This window comes from Malaclemys terrapin, chromosome 7 (genome assembly GCF_027887155.1).
Source record: "Malaclemys terrapin pileata isolate rMalTer1 chromosome 7, rMalTer1.hap1, whole genome shotgun sequence".
Classification (NCBI taxonomy): Eukaryota; Metazoa; Chordata; order Testudines; family Emydidae; genus Malaclemys; species Malaclemys terrapin.
The window spans coordinates 71,132,915-71,152,979 of NC_071511.1; the positions used below are offsets into that span (position 1 = coordinate 71,132,915).

General features: G+C 43.5%; 1 protein-coding gene across 1 annotated transcript in view; it reads left to right on the plus strand.

Moving 5' to 3' along the window:
- The first annotated feature begins 9,495 nt into the window (after positions 1-9,495).
- SH2D4B (SH2 domain containing 4B) overlaps positions 9,496-20,065 on the plus strand; it is a 113,366-nt gene continuing 102,796 nt past the window's right edge. The window contains exon 1 of the mRNA XM_054035044.1: positions 9,496-9,679. Within this exon, the coding sequence (XP_053891019.1) occupies positions 9,496-9,679 (184 nt within the window). The remainder of the gene's footprint in view (positions 9,680-20,065) is intronic.

The window sequence follows — 20,065 nt, forward strand, 5'->3', positions numbered from 1 at the left end:
CTTCCGTGCTTGCTATATAAAACTTTTTTTATTATTATTTTTATTTTGGTAGTACCTGATGTCATGATCCCTGCCCCATAGCGCTGGCAATCTAGCTAGTGTCTGCAGTCCCATTCAGAAACATGGAAAAATAAAGCCACAGTAAAATAAATGTACCTTCATCTCACTTCAATGTGCTATTCTCAGCTGGTCACTTAACAAGCACTTTTCTAGATGAAGGATCTTTTTAGTTGCTTCAGTATTCTAGACTACATAGTATACAATCTTTGCAACCCAGCAGGGGGTGGAAAGCACTACATAGCCAAGCAGTTACAACAGAGGACTGAAAGATGGTTTCCTAAGTGCCTTTTGCTAATGAGCTCATGTGGAGCTAATGCAAGGAACAGAGGCCCTCCTGAAATGTTGACCTATGGTTGCCGGGCTCCAATCTTAAGTAGTTGAATTAAGTACACAGTCCTGAACAAATGAATAAAATAAAATCCTTAAGGGAAGTAACTGCAGAATCAGTGAATTCTTCAAGCACATGCAGTGACAGGAATCTGGAATTCTTTTTTGCTGCATACCATGTATGTCCTTTGGAGAACAGATGGGTTTGCTGTCCCCAGTTTACAGGAACAACCAATATGTGCATGTACTAGAAATGGTGGAACAAAAAACCCTCCAATCTTCTTCCTTTAAGATTGGCAACATGCATAATTGAATTGTTTGCTTTTCTTCATTTTTGTGTGTGTATTTAAAATTCTGATTCCTTCTGCAGTATGCTGTTAAGCAACATTCCTGCCCTGGTTGCTTTCCTGCATCTTTGAAGCACAGCTGACTTTAGCCCTTAGAGGGAGCCACAGACTTGACTATGGCTGTTTGAAGTAAAAATAGGGTTGAACAACCAGTCTATCCATAATTAAGGAGGAAAAAAATGTTCAGGACTGTCTCTTTCCATTTTTCTAATTGACAGTGATGTCTGTGCACATCAGACACAGCAATGGTTTGTTTTGGTGAGTGCTCTAATCCATTTGCTTCTCCTGATGAGAATCTTTTGTGAAGAAGGCTTCGAACAAAATGTGAATTTTATCTTTCTTTCTTTCACATTTTCATCCCCCCCCCCAATCAGGCCCCCCAAAATCATTTTTATTCCAGATTCCACTGGAATTGCTCTGATGCTGACAAGCAGTTACACTCCAGGACTTGGAAAATTATAAACACTGTACATATCACTGCCACCCCTTCAAAAAACAAACAACCCTCCCCCCAGGGTTAGGCTGCCGAATTCACTGCATGGAAAAACATCCACGAATGCCTGGTTTTATGTTTGCTCTGTCATTCTTTTCTCTGCTTCCTATTGCAAGGGGAAGGGTTATTTGCTATCTTGATTTACCATCTGTGGATTATAACTGAACACTTACGTAAATTACATGACTGAGGTAGGTTTATATGGGTATGTCATAAAAACTGACTGGCAATCCTATTCTGCTGCATCAGCACTTGTCCTGTCAGAATGCTAGTCAGCTCTGGGACTGGGACAGTGCACACTTCATAAAGAAAATGGATGAGGAAACAAGCATGACTTATCCAGTTAAACACATTCTAAAACCCCCACCCTAAACCAGCTTTGTGTCAACTTAGTATTCTCAAAAGGTGCTGAAGTGACAGTGCCATGGACTCATGTCCTCTGTTTAACCACACAACATCTACAGCTTAAGGAGGCAGTAGTAGCCTGACACATCTATGCTGCCACGCAGAGGGACACCTTTAGGGATAAAAGGGTACTTCAGTCTCCAATCAGCCCCAGTTGTGGGACTGCCAGTTAGGATGTCAGTTGTGGTGGCAGTTTCGTGATGAGAACAGCTCTCTGCTAGACACTGGTATAATATTATTTGTTCTGCATAGGCCATGAAGTAGGAGTCTGATGGTAATGACTTTCAGCCATGACTCTAGCTTGATTTGAACTGGTGAACTAAGTGTATGTCTACACTGCAATAAAACACCAGCCCAGGTCTGCTGACTTGGGCTGCAGGGCTATACAATTGCGGTGTAAATGTTCAGGCTCAAGCAGGAACTTGGGCTCTGGGACCCTTCCCCCGCATTGGGTCTCAGAGCCTGGTCTCCAGCCTGACCTCAAATGTCTACAGTCAACATCCCTCTTCTCTCCTAGTCCTGGCTTCAATGGGGAACTCCACTTTACAAAGGAAGGAGAGCCGTGCTTGCCCATGGTCCCCTGTTTCTCTTCTGAATTGTTCTCCTGCTCAGTAGATGTTCTATTCCAGCATAGGGATGTGGCTGGAATCCAGTATTGGCAAACACAAGCATTCAAAAATCATGACTCAGGCCCTAAAAATCATATTTTAAAAAATAATAATAATTTGGAGTTCTTTTTATTTGCCTTCTGGCTTTTGAACCTTTATGGGTCATGTTTTCAAGCTTTTCTCCACAACCATTAGGATTAGAAACTTACTTTTCTTTCTTCTTCTTCTTTTTTTAAATGAAAGCACAGATTCTGTTGTAGTTGCATGATGCCAGGGTCCAGGGCACTAAGAAAAACATCAAATATTGTGAGATTGATGACAAAATTGCAAGAATTGGCAACACTGAGAATCCATTTTGGGGAGGGTAATATCTTGTCACAGGTTTGCTTGGACAGCATTGGGAGCACTTTATGTATTGTCCGCAGAATCACTTTGATGGCATAGCTAAGAGATGTGCAATACTTCTGTCTCCTTCTCTGTGTCACATCCTCAATGAGGTCAGCCAATGCTTTATTAGGTTGGTCCCTTTATCCCAGCATAAACAAGGAAACCCTCCTAATGTCAGTGCTGGAGAAAGCAGCTGACCAGATAAGTCTAGTTAGGAATAATTCTTAGCTATGCAAGGAAGTCAGTTACTTCTCCTCATTCATTTTGACTTAAAGCATGATGGGTTTAGATCAGTTTCATTGGCTTCTCTGAACATTTAGCTGCTAGCTGTCACTTTCACATCAGCATCTGTCAATTCTTTTCTGAATTTGTTATATAGTCTTTATAGAAGACTGTATTCTTGTGGCCCAATGAAGGGAGAGGACAGCGTGTGTGTGTGTGTCTATCTATCTATATAGATAGGGATAGCTCAGTGGTTTGAGCATTGGCCTGCTAAACCCAGGGTTGTGAGTTCAATCCTTGAGGGGGCCACTTGGGAATCTGGGGCAAAATCAGTACTTGGTCCTGCTAGTGAAGGCAGGGGGCTGGACTTGATGACCTTTCAAGGTCCCTTCCAGTTCTAGGAGATGGGATATCTCCATTATTTGTATTTGTATATATATCTATAAACATCTCTGTTGGCACAACTTCCTTATAGCATAAGGCATGGTAACCAAGCTAACACATTCCTGATGCTCCATTGTGCATTTGTGGCTTAAACATACATGTACAACTAAATATCAAGTGTGAGAGAGGCATTATTATCCAAAAGATGTTTCCTATGAAGAGACAGAAGCAATGTGTGAAGCCTAGTGCTTTTTTCTAAAATTATCCTGCCCTGGCTGGACAAAGAATTACAACTATGCAGGAAGGTTTTTGCATTTGACCTGCCACCTGAGGAAATCGGTGTCTGAGGAAAGTGCATCTGAGAGGGTAGCAAAGCGAAAGGGGAAGCTTTGTGTGAACTGGCCTGGCAAAGAAAGCTGGCATACAGAGGTGGAGGGAAAACTTTCCCACAATCCAGCTTCCATATGATGCTTATTACTAAAAAAATCTGATAGATCTTCTCATCCTTGCTGGAAAAATTAGCAGTGGAGGAATTGGATCATTCCTCAGGGAGCAGTGAGGGCCAAATTATCTTTCAAAAAGAGTGGAAGTGATTCTGAAAGGGCTTGTGACAGCTATAATAATGTGACATACTGGAGCACTGGTAAGAGATTGAACTTCACTGCCTGGCCTGAGTCATGTGCCCTGACTCAAGATTACAAAAGTTTATACTCCTGCCACATGACTGGTCAGTGGCTAATGTTATATCACCCATTCCTTAGCACTGCTAGTTTGGTGTGGGGAAGGGAGCTGCTTTTCATTCCTAGTAATTCAAGCTTCTCTCCTGCAATACTTCCTGGAAGAGGAGGCTGGGTCCCGTCGACTCCTATGGAAGCCGGTAGGGTTTGGAGTACTGAGTTGCCCTCAGGAGGTACTAAGTTTCGGATCCACAAAATGTCACTGGGCCAGAGAGAGAGAGTAAGAATGACTTGGTAGCCTGGTAGTTAGGGCACCCACATGGAGACTCAGGGTCCAGTACCGTGCTCCAGTTACTCTGATTATCCACAGTGGAACAGCTTCAACAGGAGAGATTGAGGGAGCCTCACACCAGAAAACGCCATAGCTCAGTGATTAGCGTGCACTCTTGTGAGTGGTGAGAGATCCCCTAGTCAATTTTTTTTCTCTCCCTATACATGTGGGGGAGGATTGAACCTAAGTCTTCCACTTCCCAGGAGAGTGCTCTAACCACTAGGCTAAAAATCATAATGTGGGCAGTAAACAACCTCTTCCCCCAATTCTGAATAGAACCCAATTTGGTAGGCGGCCTCTGCACGTGCCTGCTGAATCTACCCTGAGTGTTAGTTAGATGGATCAACACCTAAGTCTCCGGTGGCAGGTGCCTGCATGCCTACAGCAAGGCAGCAGTGCATGTGCTCAGAGGCAGAAACTTAAGCACTGAGGGGAATTTTTACCCTGAAAATTTAGTCACTGATAGAGGTTAGGTGCCTACAGGCTATGGTGGGAGTTTGGAGGATTGCAATGGAGCCTAAAACTGGGACTTAAATACTTCACAGCCCTATATTCTTCAAAGGTTCTATCTTTCTGGGAGTTGCATCCAAATCCAAACCCTTGCTGGTAGGTTGGGCCTTATCAGGATATCCAGAAGCACTTCCACTGTTACCCAAAAGAATAGAAAATCTCAGTCAGATAGGTATCCTGGATCCTACAACTAAGTGGGCGGGGAAAAATTGTCAATGGAATGTCACTGAACAACAGAAAGCTAAGGCTGGCGAAAGCAACTTCCACCTCCTACTAGTCCTTCTGGGTTACCCTGTGCCATCCCTTCCATAAACAAACATGCAACCCTGCAGAACAAACCAACCAGTTCCCATGTTCCAGCTGGCAGTAAAAGCATATTGGAGGGTTGAAAAGTTGAAAACAATATATCAAGAGGGAGCTGGAAGAACTACTACCTAAAGTACGCTGTCATTACCTGGACAAGAAAACCAATGGCAAGTTTGATATTGTCTCATTACTTTTGTCAGATGCTGTTGTTTGGCTTATACTCAGGAGGACTGTTGTTCTCTCCCATCCCTCCCATTTTTTAAGGTGTATGCTTCAAATCTTAAGTTGGGGCAGCTAAAAGAGAGCGGATCAAACACTTTATTGTGAATAATATTTGTTACAAATGTAGTCTTTTGCTCTCTTCTCCCCTCCTCCCCCATTCCAAACAACAAACCAATCTTGATTCATCATTTGTTTCTCAAATAGTTTGGATGAAAGATTTTCAGGCTATGAACTATTTGTTTCAACTCTTCACTACTCATTTTTCTTACTATGTGACTGGTCACCCAAGAGACCTGGCATTTTCAGGAATACTCAGTGGTTGTCTCAAAACTTGGGTACATATTGTCTTGTACTTCGGATCATCTTCCTGCAAAATACCTGAAGCTTTTCCAGCAGTTGGATGTATTATGCAACTCAGGGATGCCACTCTCTCCTTATCAAACTTAAATGCACATACTCCTTGATGAAGAGTTTGTTCTTCACATTGTGGTAGCTTATGATAAGGATTTGACTTCTGGTCTGTGAAGTCAAATAAAATCAAATAAAAAATAGGAAGAATGGGAACAGCAGAAAAATCACCTGCCCTGAAGCCTTTGCAAGGGTGAGTCTCTTTCAGTTAGTACCAAAATGTGAAGCCATAATTGTAATATAATTGTGTAAAAACAGAGAAACTAAGGCCAAATCCCCCAGGGCTTCTCCTTGAATACACGAGCAAGTAACAGAGGAGAAAGAAGTGGCAATATATTCCTCTTTCCCCAGGTGCTTCCTTGCCAAACTGCATTTTTCTTTCTCCCCACTCCTTTCCCCCCAAAACATTGTTTTATGAGACAAAATTCCTACATTGCAACATAAGAGAGGCTCTGAACTGCAAATCATGGGGGTCATTCTGAACTTCTGCAAAGCTCAGGTCCTTTGGGACTTGGGGTTTTGGTTTGATCCAGAGAGAGGTGGCTATAGTTACTCAAGTTCAGATATGAATCTGTATCCAGATCCAAACTTCCATCTGTTTGAGATAGTCTGTTTGGATTCTGGGTTTTGGTTCAGGCTCATCTTTAGAAATGAGGGTACAGATGTTTTCTGTTTAACTATAATCTATTAGACACCCAGAAGCAATAGATCCCTTTTAAATTGAAGAGTGTGTGTTTATGCTTTTATATGAAGGAAGGCTGGTCCCTGTGAGTAGGGTTCTAGCCTGATACTTGAGAAACCAGAATAAACTCACTTAGTCTGTCTCTAGGCCTCAGTTCCTCATACCTCAATGTCCTGTCTGTAAAATGGGGATAATAGCACTTTGCTACTTCAAAGGGGTTTTTTGAGGGTAAATATACCTTAAAATGTTCAGATACTATGGTAATGGTGAGCCATATCAGTACCTACTCTGTCCTTCAAGGCCAGAATCCTGTGGAAAAAATTGTATGTGGCTATGTAAGTAAAGACATCATCATAATACCAACATACAAGGGGGCAGAATTAACGTTTCACAGGCAATTATAAATCTGGAATTTCCTAACTTTCAAGTGCTTGACGTTGCAACCTAACCAATGTTCTTTTAACAAAGTGTTTTGTATTTAATTCCCTAGATCCGTTTTTAAAGGAAAAAAGTGAAGAAACAGTAGCAGCCTCCCCCTCCCCCTCATGCATCACCAGCCGGGTCTGAATCTTGAGAATTATAGCTCAATGTTAGCAGTCCATGATACAGAACTAACTACATCAGCAGGCACTAGGAGAAAATGGTTATCCCAGAGGTGGGAGTGAGCCTCTGGAGCCATGTTTGTGTGATTGGGGAGCATGGCCAGGTGCTCCCTCTGTCTCTCCCAGAAAGTGGAAGGACCACATGGTCCTGGGAGGGGAGGAGGACTATCAATGCAGCCCAGCTCATTGGGAATGTGGGGGGCGGGGAGAGGAATGTTAGAGGGGAAGGAGAGAGACAGTCAGTGGGGGGAGCTCCAGTCCCATGTGGTGGCCCCAAACTGGGGAAGGAAGCAGTGGGTTGTTGGGACCAGGTGCTGAGGTCCAGGGCTATTAGGGACAGTCCTGCCAAGTATAAGGCATCTTGTCTGACATGTATTCCCGCAGTTTGGCCTGAATGTCATGTCTCGCTCAGCTGCGAGCAGCAGCTGCACTTCCTCCTGTAGCTGCTAGAGCCTGCTGAGGAGCCTGACTCAAATCAGTCAGGCTGTGTTTCTGCTTCTCCAATGGCCTGTGTGCATTCAGCCCTATTTTTAGACTGACGAGTGCTAAAATAGAGGCCTGTGAAACACACACAAAGTGAGGGGAAACAGCGCAAAGTGTGAGTTTATTTGCATTTTGCTACAAATGCAGAAATAGCCGTGTTTTGGTTTTGCTCAAAAAAAGGCCCCTTTTCCACTAAAAATGAACCAGTTCCCCAGAGAAAATAGGCACACTTAAATGAAAATTGGTTTTGGAATTTGATTGGATTTAAAAAAAAATACAGCAGTTGGATCGATTGCTAAAATACTAGTGTTTTATTGAGATCAGTGAAGTGACTTTTTACTATGTAATGGCATAACGTGCTTGAATAGTAAACATATCTTTCTCCAGTCAAACTGGACAAATGAATTAACACAAGAGGGTTACATAGTCCACATGAACTGTGGAGAACTGCCTCTTGTCTAGTTAATATTAATTTGTTATTTATAAAGTGATAAGAATCTCATGGCTTCTGTTGCCTCTATTTTTCCCTTTAAATCCTCTTTAGTCAGTTTGCTGAATCACCATGTCTGTTGGCTCTAAGTTAGGGTTACCATATTTAGTGCCTCCGAAAGGAGGACACTTTAAAGGGGCCCCAGCCCCGCCCCCAGCCCCCGCCCCAACCCCGCCCCCTCCCCAAAGTCTCCGCCCCCTCCCCTGCTTCCCGCGAACATTTGAGTCGCGGGAAGCCTGAAGCAGGTAAGGGGGGTGTGTGTGGGGGGAGGAGGCGCGGCCCACCCCCGGCACCGCAGGTCCCCAGCCTGTCCCCCGAGCCCCCGGCCTGGCACCCAGCCCGGCACCCGGCACCCGAGCCGCCGGCCGAGCCGCCCGGCCCGGCACCGGGCCCCCCCGAGCACCGCTGGCACCTGGCCCGGCACCCGAGCCGCCGGCCGAGCCCCCGGCCCGGCACCCGAGCCCCCGGCCCGGCACCCGGCCCCCCCGAGCACCGCTGGCCGAGCCCCCGGCCCAGCACCCGACCCGGCACCCGAGCCGCCGGCCGAGCCCCCCGGCCTGGCCCCGGGCCCCCCCGAGCACCGCCGGCTGAGCCCCCGGCCCGGCACCGCCGGCCAGGCCCCCCGAGCCCCCGGCCCGGCACCGGGCCCCCCCGAGCACCGCCGGCGGAGCCCCCGAGCCCCCGGCCCGGCACCCGAACCCCCGGCCCGGCACCGGGCCCCCCGAGCACCGCCGGCTGAGCCCCCGAGCCCCCGGCCCGGCACCCGAGCCGCCGACCGCATGTCCGATTTTCCCGGACATGTCCGGCTTTTTGGGATTTCCCCCCGGACGGGGATTTGGAGCCCAAAAAGCCGGACATGTCCGGGAAAATCCGGACGTATGGTAACCCTATCTAAGTAAACGTGAGAGGCGATGATGATGTTGATGATGATGATAGGGGTGGCACACCCTACTGAGACTGGTTAGAGAGATTAGACTAGGAAATATAGTGCAAACTTAGTTTCCTCTCTTATCGGAGATCAATTCCCCAAGGGAGCTGGAGTGACATGGATAGTGCCAGTGTAACTGTTACTTTTAGCCATGACATCGCTCTGAACCCAACAACACTACACCACTGGGAGTGCACTGCTGCAGAATGGGAACCGGTTGAGCAGAAATAGTGCTGTAACCTGTGCCTCCCTTTGCACTGAGGTTTCTCTGCTTATTCATGCCCATTCTGGAATTTGCTTTTGTGTTTTGTTTTTTTATCTCCTTGCAGTAAAGTTCACACGAGTGGCTTCTCATTGTTCACCTGGCCTTTTCATTTCCTCCCCCCTTTCTTCACTTGACACCTGTTGCTGTCTTCAGTGGGTGAGATGCCCAGGGAATTCTGTCATCGGTCAGGGACGGGGAGCAGAGCATGTGTATGAAAGAGGGACAGAAGAAGAATCCGAATCTCCCCCGGGCAGCCAGCCGTTGGGAGAGTTCTCTTGGTTTGGGTTGCTTTGTGGAGTGCTGCAGGTGTGATTTTTGGGGGCTGTCGCGAGTGCAGTGGGAGGTTTTGTGAATCGCCATGCTGCAACAAATTTTGCATGATATGTACATTGACCCTGAGCTCCTGGCAGAACTGAATGAAGAGCAGAAGCACATCCTGTTCTACAAAATGAGGGAAGAGCAGCTGAGGCGTTGGAGGGAAAGGGAGGAAAAAGAACAAAGAGAGGAAGCTGCGCTGAAAAGGACAGCGAGATTCAAGCAAAGTAAGCTTTTGTGGATGTGGGCTGAGATGGGCCTATGTGATATAGAGGAACAAGATAGGCTGTAAGGCATCCCGTAGATGGATGAGACCACTTGGGGTAGTGTTGCCAAGTGGCTAGAGCAGGGGACTGGGTGGAAGCTTGGCTCCAACGCTCTGCCCTCCGTTCACTGACCAGAGAACCAGCACTACCCTATGGTAGGTAGTCCTATTGCTGCTATAGACCAACAGTAATTTACTAATCCAAAAAGGCAGAATCAAGGGAGGAAATTTCCATTTAGATGCTGCCCTGAAGCACAATGCCTCCTAGAGCTATTGCCATGGCAGGGCAGTTTAAGCACTACCCGCTGCCCAAGGGGGTGCTTATGGTCTTTAATGTCTGCCCAACATTTTCAGAAGTTCCTAATGATGATTGGATGTCTGGTTTCCAGAAACTGATGGGTGTTGAGAGAATTCATGTTTGTAACATTAGATGGAAAATGCTATAGGATTGCAGAATCCTGGACTTACCCCCAAAAGTTCTTGTGTGTGGAGACAAAGGATACAGCGTTGTCATTTCTGTGCAAAGGTGTGATCGTGGGTTACATGTAACTTTTTCAATGTGCATGAACAATGATCATCTGCTGAGCTCAATCTTTTTCTCCACAACCCATCACCCCTCGCTAGTATGGAAGGTTTATCCATCATTGCAGGGATTCAAAAAATATGTTAAGGCTCACAATTAATTGGACAAAGCCGAAGCTCAGAATAAGTCTTTTCTTCAGTCGCTAATTAGCCAGCTCTGTGCTTTGCTATTGCAGAATTCCAAGATGCGCATATATGTGCTGCTTACATTAAGACGCAACTGGGGTACAAGTCTTGGTTCTGGGTACTAGATATAAGTGTAGGTTTCAGGGCTTAACTGAGCGTGTTTGTGCTTTAAGTAGCATATGGCCTGTTCTTGCATGGTTCTTACATCCCTATGGATGCTTTACATCTTTCAAGCTGGGTCTTTACCCTGATTGAATGCTTTACTTGTAACTGATCCTGTAGACTAATTGGAACAATTGCAGGATCAGGCCCTCTAAAAATGACAGGATGTTAATGTACAAAGGTATTCTTAAAGCAAAATCCAGTGGGGAGTGCAGATACACTACTATCCTATGGATTAGCAGCAAATGGGCTAAAATTGTCCCTACACTGTTATCAACATGAGGGCCTGGAGAATCCTATTTTACTTAATTTTCTATTTGCCTCCTGAACAGTTTCTTAAACACACTGTAAAGGGGCTTCTCCTACAAAAGATCACCTCTATACTGCTTCTTTCATATAGTACACAAAGCTTGTTTACTTTGATTTGTAGCTGAGGAAAAAATTAGAAATGCAATTCAGACCCACAGACCAAAACAATATTATAGTGTCAAGATAATCTGCATTACACTCATTCTCTGAGGAAGACAGATGCAGAAAAATCTAACGGCAAAACTATTTATATGACAATTTGTCATGCTGACATCTAAATTTCCATATATAAATTGTATATTAATCCTATTCAGCATTGTAGTGCAGGAGACTTTTTTCTATATAACTAATTTTCTGATTTACAAAGAAAGAGGGAGAAAAGCAACAAAGGAACCTATAGAACATGTCTGTACATAGGTGTGCACATGCACATGCAGAGTAAAGGAACACAGTGACCCAGCTCCATTTTACACTCCTTGTCCCAAATTACCACTATAAGATATCCTGATGGTTTTCCAGAAAACGTTCTTTTACCTTTCGTTCAACACTTACTTCACTGGGCAACCAGTTTTGCTAGTTCCTTGAGTACTGTAATAAATGTCTGGCATGCAGGAGTGCTGGACTTTCAAAAGGAAGGAAGGGGAATGGGATGAATGGGAGGTAGGTGCCTAACTCCCTTAAATTCCTCTGAAAATGTGTGTGGGGGTTGTTTGTTTGGTTTTTTCCCCTCAGTCAGCTCAGCTGACATAGGTAAGGATTACAAAAGGTTGTAGTCCTTTAATATGCTAGTCCCTGTGTTAATTGTTCAACCTCACGTGAATTGGGTTTATTAGGAGGCAGTGCAAACTAGAGTCTAGGGCTCTGGAGACCTGGGTTCTATTCCTGGCTTTGCTGCTGGTTGACCTTGGGCAGGTCATTTCCTCTGAGCCTCACTTTCTCCATCTGTAAAATGGGGATAATAATACAGACCTGCTTGGAGGTCTTTGGATTAAAAAGTGCTAAGTAGTAGTATTATGCAGATCCATAATATAATGTCAATGGTCTCCCCTAGAAGCTGGCTTCTTGCAAGGAAAATGTGTTGCAGTTCAACCAGAAATGATGGGCCTCATGCAGGAATTACTGGGTGGAATTCTATAGCCTCTGTTTATGCAGGGACTCAGACTAGATGATCTAGTGGTCCTTTCTGGCCTTAAAATCTATGAGTGTATGAATCTTTCCCAACACACATTCTGGAACATATTGAACTCTTTGGATCACATTGTGTAGCAATTTGAAGTCCTCTTCATGCTCCCACTGGAATGTAAAGGAGGTTTCCTATGCTTGGGACCTGCTCCATATAGTAGTATGAGGGATTTCTCCCTCTTTGAATAGTTTCTAGGAAACTTGGAAGTGCCACAACCACCTCCTTCAGTTCCCTGTCAGACTGAGCGATTTGGGTTGCTTCATCTGCTTCCTTTGCCAAAAGTCTGATTCTCTATCCCATGACACTGGTTTTATGCTGGTGTTAATCTATTGAAGTCAGTGGCACTATACTGGTATAAAGCCACTGTAACAGAGTTGAGAATCAAGCCCTAGCTTTTCTCAGATGCCATGTAGTTAGTTTGACACCTGGAAGAGCTGTGAGAAATGGGTCTTGAATTCCCTGGCCTTTTGGCCTGACATGAGTCAGGATTACAAAGGTTTACACTGTACACACATTAAAAGCATGTAGGGACAAAATTAGAAAGGCCAAGGCACAAAACAAGATTAAACTAGCTAGGGACCTAATGGGTAACAGGAAAACATTTTAGATACATTAGAAGCAAGAGGAAGACTAACAACAAGGTCAGTCCATAGCTCAATGAGGAGGGAAAGACAATAACAGAAAATATAGAAATGGATGAAGTGTTTTTGTTTCAGTTTTTTATTTGTTTTCACTGAAAAGGTTAGCAGTGATTGGAGGATGAACCTAGTGGCAAAAATAGGGAAAGAACAACTTAATAATTACTTAGACAAGTTAGATGTTTTCAAGTTGGCAGGGCCTGACCTAAATATAGCCTAGAATACTTAAGGAGCTGGCTGAAGAGATCTGTGAGCCATTAGTGATTCTCTTTGAGATCTCGTAAAACATAGGAGAGATCACAGAGGACTGGAAAAGGGCAAATACAATACCTGTCTATAAAAGGGGGAATAAGGACAACCCAGGGAACGATAGACTAGTCAATTTAATTTTGGCACCCAAAAAGATAATGGAGCATATAATCAAACAATCAGTTTGAAAGCACCTAGAGGATAACAAGGTGTTAGTAAATCGACACAGTTTTGTCAAGAATAAATCATGTCAAACCAACCTAACATCCTTCTTTGAATTAGAATTCAAAATGATCTTGACCAACTGGAGAAATGGTCTGAAATAAATACCCCGGAAAGTTGTGGAATCTCCATTATTCAAGATTTTAAAGAACAGTTAGCTAGACAAACTCCTGTCAGGGATGGTCTAGATAATACTTAGGTTCACCTAAGTGTGGAGAACTGGACTAGATGACTTATCAAGATCCCTTCCAGGCTTACATTTCTATGCTTTCTGTAAGTATATTTAGCTGTATTACCAATACAGAAGCTAATCCTGGCACTTTTCCACAATTTGGATTGTTATTTAGGAACTCAGTTTCTTCATAACTGTCTAATGGTGGGGGAAGGGAGGGAAAGATGAAATATATAAACACAAGCTAGCCTTAGCTAGCAGCCTTACCTCTTTGGGCTGGAATGTTCTAAGAGATTGTAGGACAAACAAGTTTGGGCCTATTAATCAGTGCCTGTACAGAAAGCAGTGTTCCAGGAGGTGCGCTTGGTGACTTGTGGGCTTGTACCTTCTAAGCTAAGCCAACCAGACACTTCAGAAATAGTTCACTGTAGTAATTCAGAGCCCTCCCCATCTAGTGTCCCTTCTCTGGCCATTGGAGATATTTGCTAATAACAGTTGCAGATGGGCCATATGCCATTGTAGGCAACCTCTTCATACCATCCCCTCCATAAACTTATCAAGTGCAGTCTTAAAATAAGATAAGGTGATGGGTTGTGTGTGTTTTTTGTTGTTGTTGTTGCCCCTACTGCTCCTCTGGAAAGCTGTTCCAAAGCTTCGCTCCCCTGTGGTTAGAAATCTTCATGTAATTTCAAATCTAAACTTATTGCAGTTTATAGCCATTTGTTCTTGTGCCAACATTTGCACTTAACTTAAATAATTCCACTCCCTCTCTGATGTTTATCCTTCTGACCTATTTACAGAGCACAATCCTATCTCTCCGCAGCCTTAATTTGATTAGGTGAAACAAGCCCAGCTCTTTAAGTCTCCTCTCATACGGTAGGTTCTCTATTCCTCTGATCATCCTAGTAGCTCTTCTCTGTACCTGTTCCAGTTTAAATTCATCTTTCTTAACCATGGGAGATCAGAATTGCATGCAGTATTCCTGATAAGGTCTTGCCAGTGCCTTGAATAATGGTAATAATGCTTCACTACCTGTACTGGAAATACTTCACCTGATGCAACCTAGGATTGCATTAGACTTTTTCATGGTTGCATCACTTTGGCAACTCATCGTCATCCTGTGATAGACCTGAGTGTATTGGTCATTCTCCTCTTCTGTCGCGTCCAACTGATATGTCCCCAGTTTATAGCAAATATTCTTGTGGTTAGTCCTGAAGTTCATGACTTTGCACTATTAGATTTCATCCCATTTCTGTTGCTCTACTTCTCAAGGTTGTCCAGATTTTCTTGTGTAATATCAAATCACCAACTAAGAAACCCAGGTTTAATGCAGCTCCCTCAAAGCCTGAAAGAAACTGTGTCCACTTCTAGGAACCATAATTACAGAATTACAAAAGAAAAATACATTAATATATCAAGGAATAGGAAATAATTTATCTCTAAAAACATCCACCGGTGTATGGAAAATGACATGAGTTACAGCTTTTACACAACAAAAAATGTTGAATTTGTTAGAGAATCAGTGTGGCTTTTTCTTAAAGTTTTAGCATGGTGTTGAATGCAGTTTGGACCATCTGATCTCCACTTGGTACAATGGACAAAGTCAACTGGATGTTCTGTTAAATGACATTTTTAAAGGAAAAAAAGAGGGTTACAATGCTCAGGCCGCCAAGCAAACTGACTGACTGGCTTAATAGTCTTATGTGCTTTCTAATGAATGTTATAGGATTTTCTGTAGGGCTGGAGGAGATTATATTAGTCATCTTTAGTAGCTGTAACAGGACTACTCTGATGGCTTCCCTATTAGCAGTCTTTGCTCAAGGAAGTCCCAAGGCTGCAGTAGCAGGGTACATGTTACAGTGCAGGATTGCAATGTTTTAGCTGTGTGACTGAAGCTTGCACTATGCCAGTCACAACTGTGCCTGAGCAGGCCAGCAGTATTAGTCCTTTCCTTTCATGGGCACCAGGGCCGGCTCCAGGCACCAGCTTACCAAGCAGGTGCTTGGGGCGGCCACTCCGGAGAGGGGCGGCATGTCCGGCTCTTCCGTGGCAATTCGGCAGTGGGTCCCTCACTCCAGCTCAGAGCGAAGGACCTTCCACCGAAGTGCCGCAAATCGCGATCGCGGCTTTTTTTTTGGGGGGGGGGGGGGGGGGGGCGGAGAGCTGCTTGGGGCAGCAAAAACCCTGGAGCTGGCCCTGATGGGCACTACATTCATGAACTAGTTCATATTTATGTTAAGTATAATTCTATATAATATGTATTTTATTAGGTGAGTAATGGATGGCACGGACTTCTAGTGAGAATGTAGCCAATTTCTGAGAGGTTAATGTTCTGGATCCAATTTATTTACAAACTACTCCTTGGGTGGTTCCTGCAGGGGCATATTTCCTTCCATTGCAATATACAAAGCTTACAGTGCCAGGTTTCCTTTTTGCTGAGTGCTAATAGCACTAAAGGAAGTCACCTTGAAACTTCAAGATCCCTTTGGGATTTGCTCAGGTCGACTGACAGCTGTGCCATTTGCACAGAAACATATTTATTTGATTAGGCAGCAGTCCTTTAACCATCTTGTCCGAATTGGGACTAAGTGAAGGACCCTGCCACTTTTGATGTAGACTTCTCTGCAGTATCCAGAGCCAAGGTGGCTTGGAGCTGTCTGAATACCAGCAATGAGATTTCAAAAACTCTTGAATTAAGCAGCTGAAGGACAGGCTTGTGGGAGAGGAGAGAATATTGGTTTGCTGCTACTTTATTCTGACATTTATTTGTTGTGAGCTGCAATTCATGAGGCTCAGTCAAGAACGGTTTGTAACAGCTGCATTGCTATTCTCCTATCCTTAACCAGTATGGCTGGGAATAGATTAGCTGGGCTTATTACAGTATGGCTGGAAAATAACCCCTTTATCTAGAGGCTATTAATGTTAGAAAGTCATTGGATGATGGATGAAAGCACTTCATGGTAAACAAAAATCCCTAGTATTGCAAGCTGGACGATACAACATCATAACTGTTGGGTGTGTATGTAAGAGAGAGAGTGTCAGCAGTACTCCCTTATACTTCCCAATGGTTACTATAGAAAATACCGTGGACACAACATTATGCACTGAACTCTCATTTATCTGTATACACCTAACTCCCATCTTTGACGATCCTAGCTGAAGAGCCTGATTTTCATTTTACTAAGGCTGCTTTGTATAAACTACTTAGGGCTGCTTTGGAAGCGTAAAGGGGCTTGAAAGTGTCATACATGTAATGATCTAAGATCTGATCTACCAGTAAGGCAACTGCTTTGAATTAAAGATCAGACTTGAGCCCCTTTAAAATGTTCAGCAGCATTCAGAACCAAAATCAGCAGAGAACTATTTCAATTTCCCATTGAGATACAGCAGAAATTTCACCCCATTTGTCAATAGGAACCAGATCCAACACACATTGAAGTCAATGGCAAGATTTCCTTTGGCTTCAATGGAAGTTGGATCAGCCCCTAGATTTCCATCATAAGGGGTTGAAATCTCATGAGACTAGTTTGAGATTTTGATGCAGTCAGATTTTAACCTGAACACTTATTCACCCTTGAATTCAAACCCTTATCTGAACCTAACTCCTATCCTGAACTGAACCGTTATGTCTTAGCATGTATTTAATACATGCATGCCATAGATACTAACTTAGTTACAAAACACACAACTCATTAAATACATAAGAAATCAAATTCAGATCTCTTCAGCAATGTCAAAAACAAAGAAGTTGCTGAGGTCATGCTTGCTTTAATAAGAAATAAGCCCATCTGATTTCACAGTACTATTGAATTATTGGGTTGCTAATTGATGTTCAGTGATTGCTGGGTATTTGTCATGCATTTAACATAAGGCATTTCTAGAGCTGGAAGTTTTAATTTAGCCTTTAACCCCAAAAGGTTGGCTGCCATTCATGGGATAAATGTATCCTCGGATATTTACCAGCATGTGATATTATGGATTTTTGTACTTTGGAGACATAATCTCAGTGCAGCTGTGGGTTGGGGAGGGATTAAACAGAGGCTTTTAAAAACATCTTTTGGCTTCTCTGATCCTGGGGTCACCAGGATCTATAATAGCCTACAATAGAACCTAGATATGCATCAGCTGGAGCAGTTCCACAGGGACTGCTCTGGCAGCCAAGGATCAGCCAAAATGCTGTGCTCCTCGGTCTCAACCCTTCCTTCCCAACATGTCCACAGCACAGAGTGGGAGTGACCTCGTGCCAGCTATGCTGCCTTTATTTCACCAGAGGATTCTCCTACATCTGGGGAATCCTTAGTCGTCCCTTTCTCTGAAGCATCTGACATTGGCTGCTGTCAGAAACAGGATTTTGCACTAGCTGAACCATGGTTATGTTTATGGAAATTGGTATGTACCTGTGTCTCTGTTTGCCGCAGTCTGTTGCTAGGACTAACTGGACACTGCAATGTTCAGGCAGGCTTTCTTATAAATGTGAACAATCTGGCTATTAACCCTCTGGAAACAAGATGAGGCTGTAACTGTCTGAGCTCATGAATACTTGATGTGGAAAGAGAACAATTCTGCAGCCAAGCACAGAATGGTATTTACCAAAGCAAATTCAATATTTGACCCTGATTTTTTCCTTTTCTTATATAAATGACTGACTATTTATGGCCTGAAAGGGACTGCATTTAGTTTCAAAGGGATTCTAGGGATTGGGAGGTATGGAGAAGCTGTGTTCATTAGTGTAAATTATCCAGCATCAAATCGGGTAGGTAAGATCTTTGATACCTTCTGATGGCTCCAAGTCACAAACTGCCTCATTCTGTCATTCATTTTCCATAGGGGCAACTTCTGCTTACCTTCAAAGAGGGGTGGAATTAGGACCAGAAACCACATTGCTATTTATTTATTTATTTATTTATTTATTTATTTATTTTTAAGAAGATGAAAGTGAAGGATCAACTGGATAATACTTGTTATGGATGAATTCACAACATTCCACTTTGTACTTTCAAATATTCTTAAATGACTTGTACTGACAGGTCCAAGTATAGTGGATGGGCAACTAATTTCTTTCTAAAGCACAGGCATTAAGTTCTGGATATAATCTCCCAGTTGAAAGTATATGTGTATCTAATATGAAAGTGATATTACAATGAACCATAGCCAGAGGGCGAGTAAGATGTCTGAGTCACGTTGGAGACCAAATTAAAATTACTATGCACTTTCTGTGTTTCCTTAAGGGAGTATATTTATAGTGTAGAAAACGTGAAAATGTATCATATGAACAATCTTCCCCACCCCCTTTTTGTGTGCATTATATACCTATTTTACAGTAAAGGAGCAAACACTCTAACTCATCTTATTTGATCCTGTAGGGATATACCACAGCATAATTATTTCCATGGTAACAGGCAGTTATTCCATAAATAAAGGATTATGAATTCATTACATGATCAGGACACAGCAGAAGAATCTGAGCTATAAAGATCTGATGCTCAGAAGTGCTGAGAGACAATAATTCCACTGATGTGTTAATATGACGCATTTAAATTCCCTCCTTTTTCAAAAAGGAAGCAAAACTGCACAGCACTGAATGGGAGTTAGAATTTTTTTTCTCTGTTAAGTTGATTTTAAAAAAGCATGTGTTTGAAGCTGCTCCAAGCTTTGGAATGTAATCTTGGCAGAGATGGATTAATGGTCAGTGTGCAGGTGTAGAAGACAAATGGAATTTATTTTAGTGGCTCCATAACTTATTGCATGGCTATGTTTTTTCACAAGAATATTGCAATCAGATAATTGGGCTGTACATTTTAACAGAAGCAACCGCTGGAATTCATGTTGTGAAAGTGTTTCCATATCACTCCCCCAGTCACTCAGAACTGTCTGTCTAGAAGTGAATGTTGTTGACAGTGTTTTCTAGGTGTATTTCCCCCTTTAGAGTTCGCCAGCCCGAGATGCTGGTCTGAGCCTGCAAGAGCTAAAACAGTAATGGCTCCAGAGCCTCTGGATATCATTTCCCAGCCTGCTTAGAGCCTGGGCTGGGACAGAGTACAAGGAAACTCCTGCAAAAGCTAATAGGGAGGCTTCTGATGGAGTGATTTATACAGACAGTTTGCTGGCCCAGTGGTGAGCCAGAACTGTTCACGTGCTTTCTCACTTACACACAAACACTAGTGGGAGGGGACAACCTGACCCATTTACAAATGGGCTAGGTTTAGTTTCACTTTTGCAGCTTCTGAGTTTGGGAGGCGAGAGCATAGGTGAACAGCCCAGGGAGTCTCTGCTTAGCTCCCAATTTACACAAAAGGTGACTTTTAGAACTGCTGTGGGGTCTAACACATGGGTCAGGTAGCTCCAGCTCTGCAGACACCAGTGGTTGGAAAGGCAGAAAACCAACCTGGTGCCAGCTACCTAAAGCCAGCCAATACCTCCACAGGACTCTGGATCTGGACGTGAAAAGACCGTGTCCCACCCATGGATGAAAACATTCTAAGGGAGTCCCCTTATGTTTTCTTTCAAGCCAATGAATGTTTGCAGTATTGCTCTACCATTCTCCAGACTCATCCTAGGCAATCCATCTTCCTGGGAAAGTGCCAGGGAACAAGCTGGGTACAGGGGTATACTTGTGAATATTGGGAGGTGGGGAATTTGTTATATTGTTAATGTGTTAGCTTTTTAGTTACGTTTCACCCTTTCCTTCTCTGGAACCTTTTCCTT